The 7,511-nt window shown below is 41.0% G+C and overlaps 1 gene segment (V, D, J or C); it reads left to right on the top strand.

Annotated features, from left to right (window-relative positions):
• Positions 1-2,433: 2,433 nt before the first annotated feature.
• Positions 2,434-5,236, top strand: LOC120534976 (the record flags this gene model as incomplete). The annotated part of the segment is given in 3 exon segments: positions 2,434-2,583; positions 2,665-2,973; positions 5,205-5,236. Coding segments are annotated over 3 exon segments (390 nt in total), but the record flags the coding sequence as incomplete, so codon positions are not given.
• Between the last annotated feature and the right edge of the window lie 2,275 nt (positions 5,237-7,511).

Here is a 7,511-nt window from a genome sequence, read left to right as displayed (position 1 = left end):
AATTTCCACTTGGGAGAAATAAAGTATCTATCTATCTATCTATCTAAAAGTAGCTCCTCTAAGTGTAGACAGGGGTGAACACAGAGCACTTATAGAGGGCACTTTAGATGTGTCTTCCTGTTGCTGTAGTCCATCAGCCTACTAGCACAGCTGCCAGTAGGACTCTGGCCTTGTGTCAGCTCACAGAGTTAGGTATAAATTGTGGCATATGTGTTGCCTCTGATCTTGGATGACTGGAGGAGCTGGTTGGCATTTATGCACAGGAACAGAGATGAAGTAGCTGGAAGCACATGAAGACACAGAAGACTTGTGCAGTACAAAAAGTGACTGATGAAGACAGTAGCAGGTCCAGCAGCTGAAGAATCCAAGGGTTCTTCCATCCATCCATTATCCAACCCACTCTATCCTAACTACAGGGTCACGGGGGTCTGCTGGAGCCAATCCCAGCCAACACAGGGCATAAGGCAGGAAACAAACCCCAGGCTGGGAGCCAGCCCACCGCAGCCAAAGGTTCTTCTCAGGGCTAATTACTACCAGATTTCCACAGAGTGCTAAGTTCGTTTCTGCATCTCCCACATTCCTACAGGGTTTTTACAATATACAGCATTTAAAACACTAATTATTTTCTAGTTTAACACTTAATAGGCTCAATAGTGTATATGTTTAGTTGCAGTACAAATGTAAACACAATGATACTATCTAGTTTTGGATACCAATTTTTAATTTTATTTACAGAGAAACTGGCATGTACTATAATGTAAATAATGAAAGCATAAAATGAGTGGATACAACACTTAGTAAAATAAAATAGGGCAAACTGAAAATAATTATTTGGGTGGACAGAGGAGGGTATGGTAGTGTTCTTATCCCCTTTTTTTGTAAGCATTTTCACTAAATAATGGGGCAAAATCAATGATGAAAAGTCAAAAGCACAGCCCTTTTAAACAGTGACGGCACAAAAAGCAGTCATATGAATACCTAAGACATGACTTCTTGTGGTGTGCTATTAATCTTTTCTGGACTGGAGGGCATTTTTTGAATGGTGAACCGTGGATACCAGTATTTATGAGTCATAACAAGGAATTTTTGAATAGATTACAAATAGTGAAGGATTAGTGTGCAGCTAAGCAATAAAGGTAAAAGTTGCAAACACAATATAATTCTTAGTTTTAGCACAGTAATTTCAGTCCAAATCCATTAACACAAAAACAAAATTAATGAAAAAAAAATTGGAACGCTGGACACAGTGTGGACATGTCAGTATTGGGTGTCTCAGGAACTACCTTCTTAAAATGTAAATATCGTTTTCCCTTGGGATACACAGGAGCCCATTTAACACATACAGGCAATCCCTGCCCTCTTGAAAACTAGCCACTGTCAAGAATACCAAGACAATGAAGCCATAAACTTGTAAAAATTACCAGCACAAGTGCCTATATAGTGTACATGTTCCTTTTCACATGCTATATTTTTCACATCTGTAAAACTGAGCTGCTGGGTAGTAATAACTGCTGTTTCACACTCTATTTCTATTTTTAGCATTTTTACCTTTGGTTCCACCATGCAATAGTAACATTGATCAGGATAAATTCACGACTACTTGTATGCTAGTTGAGAAACAAAATACTGCAGGATGGCCCTTTATTAAAACATAGCTTAGGGACTGCGATGTAGTTAGCCTAGCAGTCACAACACATTTCAGTGGCAAGTGACTGCTAGACTTAAAAGTTTAAAAAGTACAGCTTTAGCTAGGAATATATTTTACTAACTTGAAGTGGGGCTGAGCAGGTAAGAAAAAGGGGAGCGGGAGGCTAATGGGAGATGGAATATGAATGGAAGTGAGAGGGACATACTGTAAATATGTGGTATCCTTTTGGTAAAATATTTTATTAGAAATGAGACTAGTACATTTACCATAGATCTAGACATGGAATGCCAGTTAAAACACAGGATTTCCTTTCAAGCATTTTATTAAGCAAAAATAAAATGTAATTCTTCTGTTTACATTTTGTTAAGTTAAAAACAAATTAGTGTACTTTCATCTACTGAATTAATGGCTTAATGTTTAAGCTTCAGATAAATGTTGTGTTATTCTAAAAATCAAGCAAATCACCTAGTTATACCAACTATCAATTGGAAAGTGGTGAAGTGAAATGTGTCCTTCTCTTAATTTTAGTAGCATAATGGACTAGCAGTTAATAAAAAAATTTGATTTGTATACTTATAAAGCTCAGAATTAGTAGTCAGGCATTAATGTAATACTTTAAAACATTCTCTTCAATACTTCTACATTTTAAAGATTAAAATTCCATTAAATAAGCAATCAAAAAATGTTTTTCAGAGACACGCCCCTTCCTTTCATCAGAAACATAATTGTATATAGATTTATGCAAATTAACATTTCATACTTTCACATATAAGTTACAGATTTCCCTGTACACTGACATATCTATTTTCAACATATCCCAATGCCTCCTGTCGCAAACAAATAATAAAATAATTTAAAAGAATAGTTTTTGCACACACAACTTATAATGTATATCCATTCTTATTTTTTTATCTTCATATTTGCTATTTCTCCAGGTATAAACTTTCAAATACTCTATGAACGTGTCTGTTCGTTTTTGGCATAATGTAACATTCTGTGTTCTCTTTCTCTTTCAGACTTAATTATAAGTGATTCAGTCACCAGTACTGAAACAGAACTCTCAAGAACAGAAGGAAAGACCGTCACACTCCAGTGCAGCTACTCAACAGATAGCAGCAATCCTGTACTCTACTGGTACCGAAAATATCCAAATCAAGCCCTGCATTACATCTTACTCCGGGGAGCCAAGTCAGTAAGTAGTTATGAAGATAAAGCAGGCTTTACAGAAGGTCGATTTTCATCTACAACGACACATCATTCAACTGAACTCCAAATTTCTGCTCTCTCTTTGAGTGACTCTGCCATTTATTACTGTGCACTAAGGCTCACTGTGTTAAATTCTGCTGAGGCACTGAACAAAAACTCTCTAAACACAGATTACAGAGATGATAATGTGGCACACTCCTGACACTAACTTTGAACTCATAGCAAACAGGAGATACAGTACTGTAAGTTTATTTTGAAGCAGTGCAACATATTTTTGCTCCAGTCATATTTCTAAAATGTTAGCCAGCTGTTTCTGTTAACTGAGCATTTGGTGTAACTGAAAAACCAACTTACTCCCGGATCTCTCCTATCATAGAAATGACAAAATCTGTAGGTTTTTCTTCTACTTAAACTTTAAGCAGAGTATTTATGACCTATTTTAGTTTGTACTGTCAGTCAGTCTGTCATTATCCAACCCGCTATATCCTAACACAAGGTCACTGGGGTCTGCTGGAGCCAATCCCAGCCAGCACAGGGCGCAAGGCAGGAAACAAATCCCCAGGCAGGGCGCCAGCCCACTGTAGGACACACACACGCATGCACACACATACACACCAGTCACGTATTATTTAATGCTTAAAGCAGGCATTAATACACTGTCAACAGTTCACCAGATATCTTAGTACAATATTCACCGTGTTCATAAATTAGTTGTTTAAATTAAATATTTTAAAAGAATTAAGAACAAGAAAGATTTTCAATACACAAGGTGGATCAAATACTAAAATAAACAAAATAAAAATAAAATAATATATATGGGGAGGTACAGTAAAACAGTAGTAAGTGCTGTTACGTCATATTTAACAGACTAGTTAGGATCTCTGTTCAGTCACCATCTATGAGGTGTCTGATTGTTTTTTCCTGTATATGTGTATTTTTATTTGGCTACCTGGGATTTTATTTCCATATTTCATATATTTATAACTTAGCTTGATTGACATCTCTTAAGTTGTGCCAGTATCAGTGAATGTGTAGTGTTTAAGTACTCTGTGCTCTGCAATAGGCTGTTTGTATGGCAATATAAATGGACCATATGAATATTATTTTAATAAATGTTCAGACTCATAATAATGAACTATGAATTAAACAATACATAATATTGGAGCTTGGACTTCAGGTATTTAATACAAAATCAAAATCTAAACTGTGAATTTTACCTCTCAGATGCAATGTATTAAAACTAATACTGATTAAACATCCAGCACTCAGGACACTTCGGATTTCCCCTTTTTCCAAACAAAGCCTATCTGAACTATTTTTAAACATACCATATTGATCTGGAGAGTGCTGGGTTTTAAATCTCATCTCAAGCAAGCTCTTAGGCTTAAATATTTGCATCTCTTAAATGGCTGCTATATACATGGGGGAAATAAGTATTTAACACTTAAGTGTTTTCTCATTAAACAAATTACCATGCAGACTTGCACATAGAATGTAGACCAGGCATTGACATTAACTAAATAAAATGACAAAGCCAAAAAAATAGTAACATTCAAATCCATAAAATGTTATGTTCAATACAGTGGAAAGACACAATAAGAAAAAGCACTAAAACTAGCTGATTCCACTAACTGGTTTAACTACCTGCAGTTATAAGGATCAACTGAGTTAATGCATGTTGATAGGTTAGTACTTCTGTTCTTTGATAAAGGGTTGCCTACCCTTAAATGCAAGTTGACAATTGATTGTGATGGCTCATGAACTTAGGCTCAATACGATTCATCTTGGATATATAGTAGTTAATGAGCTGAGTGTCAGTGGCAGACATAAAAGAGACACAGCAGAAAAATACAGTATAACAGTAAATAAACAGTGCTTCTTTACTGACAGGTGAATTAAGCAATAATCTAATCAAAATTTTTCATTAATAATACACTGCCCAGAAGACATGTTAAAAAATAAACAAATAGCCAAACAGCGACCTCATTTAAAAATAGGTTTATCTACAGACAAAGAAGAAAAAGAAGCAAAAAGAAAAAAATATATACAAAAAACTAAAAGAGTACACCAAGCATATACAAATTACCATTGGTAGTTCATTTTATATTAATCAAATTATATAAATACTGATAAATACAAAGACAATGTGAAAATATATTGTAATAAGCGGAGACCAGAGGCGTGAAAAGGTTTGGGGCAGCCACCCGTTTAATTCGGTTTCCCGGCTGCAAAAGTCTTTGAGGCATTGTAAACAGTAGTTACAACAACAGAGTCCAAAACAGAACTGCGTGCCTAAGCAAAGGCAGTGAGCTTTATAGCACAGAGGGCGGAAATGATGTCATCCTCTGGGCCGGAACTGGAAGTGACATCATCCTTGGGGCCGGAACCGGAAGTGACCTCATCCTTGGGGGGCCGGAACCGAAAGTGATGTGTCCTTCCTGGAAATGGCGGCTCCTGGTGGGATTTCCCGGGTAAGACCTGTAGAGAACTAAGAAAGAGTGTCAGTGTACCCCGCCCCCCCCTGGGCAGATGTATAAGCAGTATTGTCTAAGCCCTTCAGCTGCTTCCCATGCACACGTGTGTGACAAGACTCCCCCCTCAGCCCAGACCCATCGGGTCGGGCGACCTGCACCGAGAGGTCGCGGGCCCGGGAGAGGGCATCGGCGTTGGCATGAAGAGATCCCTGACGATGAACGAGCGTATACTTGTACTGCTGCAGGTCAAGAAACCACTTCGTGACCCGTGGATTCGACTCCCTGTTAATGGCCATCCACTTCAGAGGTGCATGATCCGTCACCAGAGTGAACACGCGACCCAAGAGGTAGTACCGCAGCTGAGTAACCGCCCATTTGATCGCCAGAGCCTCTTTCTCCACCGCCGCGTACCTGGTCTCCCTGTCCAACAGTTTCGGCTCAGGTACATAACGGGGTGTTCAACACCGTCGACGCTTTGGCTCAACACGGCACCCAAGCCTGTGTCCAAAGCGTCCGTCTGGAGGATAAAAGGGAGAGAGAAGTTAGGGGAGATTAAGATAGGTGCTGAAGTCAGAGCCCTTTCACAAACCGGCGGTAGTACCCGGCCAAACCGAGAAAGGATTGGACTTGCCGCTTGGTTTGCGGACAGGGCCAGGCCATTATGGCTTGCAACTTGGAACACTGTGGCCTCACAGTACCCCGGCCCGCTAGGTAGCCCAAATATTTGGCTTCTCTCAATCCAAAGAAACATTTCTTGGGGTTGATTCGGAGCCCGGCCTCCCCCAATGTCCGTAATACTGCTGTGACCTGCTGTATGTGTTCCTTCCAGGTGCTGGAATAGATGACAACGTCATCCAGATAGGCAGCACAGAACGAGTTATGGGGCCGGAGCACTTTGTCCACCAGACGCTGAAAAGTCGCAGGCGTCCCGTGTAACCCGAATGGAAGGACACGATACTGCCAGTGTCCGCTAGGAGTGCTAAACGCGGTTTTTTCCTTCACGGACTCCGTTAAAGGAACCTGCCAGTACCCTTTGTCATGTCAAGTGTAGTCAAGAATTTGGCTGGTCCCAGTCTCGAGGAGGTCATCCACGCGAGGCATGGGATAAGCATCAAATCGGGAAACTTGGTTAAGCCGACGGAAGTCATTGCAAAACCTCCAACTGCCGTCAGGCTTAGCAATCAAGACGATGGGACTGGACCAGGGACTACTACTTTCCTCGATTACTCCTAGTGCCAGCATTCGCTTGATTTCCAGTTCCACTTCTACTTTCTTTGCCTCCGGGAGTCTGTAGGGTCGCTCACGGACGATCACCCCCGGGTCAGTCAATATGTCGTGCGCAATCAGAGAGGTCCGACCTGGTTGTTCACTTACCACCTCTGGGACAGAGCGGATAGCTGCTTCGAGCTCTTGTTTCTGTCTGGGGGATAGCTGCTCGCCGAAATTAAGGGAACTTACTTCAGCGAGAGAGCAGGGCTGTCCGAGGAGGGATCGGGATCCCTCTCCTTCCACGGTTTCAGCAGGTTTACATGATACACTCGCTCAGCTGGTCGGCGATTGGGCTGTTTCACCAAATAGTCAACCAATCCCTTCCTCTCCTTAATTTCGTAGGGGCCTAGCCAATGTGCGAGCAGTTTAGAGTGAGAAGTTGGTACCAATACCATGACGCGATCCCCCGGTTGGAACTCCGGAGAGTCGTGCCACGGTCATAAAGGCGGGCCTGTGCTGATTGTGCCTCCTCTATATGACTTTTTAGAATCGGTCTTATTGCATCAAATCTATCGCGCAATTGGGCGATATATTCCAAAATATTAGTGGAGGGCTGTGCCTCCCCTTCCCAGCCCTCTTTTAAAATATCCAATAAACCCCGGGGTTGTCTTCCGTACAGTAATTCAAATGGAGAGAACCCGTAGAGGCTTGAGGAACTTCCCGGTAGGCAAAGAGGACAAGGGGGAGGAGTTGGTCCCAATTCCTCCCATCCTTGCTGACTACCTTACGTAGCATTTGCTTGAGAGTTTGATTAAATCTCTCCACTAGCCCATCGGTTTGAGGATGATACACGAGGTTTTAAATGCTTTATTTTCAGTAACTTGGCAGTCTCCTTGAACGTTTCCGAGGTAAAAGGCGTTCCTTGGTCCGTCAGGACTTCTCTAGGAATGCCTACTCGCGAAAAGACTCCTACT

The sequence above is a fragment of the Polypterus senegalus genome, chromosome 9, assembly GCF_016835505.1.
Source record: "Polypterus senegalus isolate Bchr_013 chromosome 9, ASM1683550v1, whole genome shotgun sequence".
Taxonomy (NCBI): domain Eukaryota; kingdom Metazoa; phylum Chordata; class Cladistia; order Polypteriformes; family Polypteridae; genus Polypterus; species Polypterus senegalus.
The sequence above is the reverse complement of the archived record's forward strand: the minus strand, read 5'-3'. Positions and strand labels throughout refer to the sequence as shown.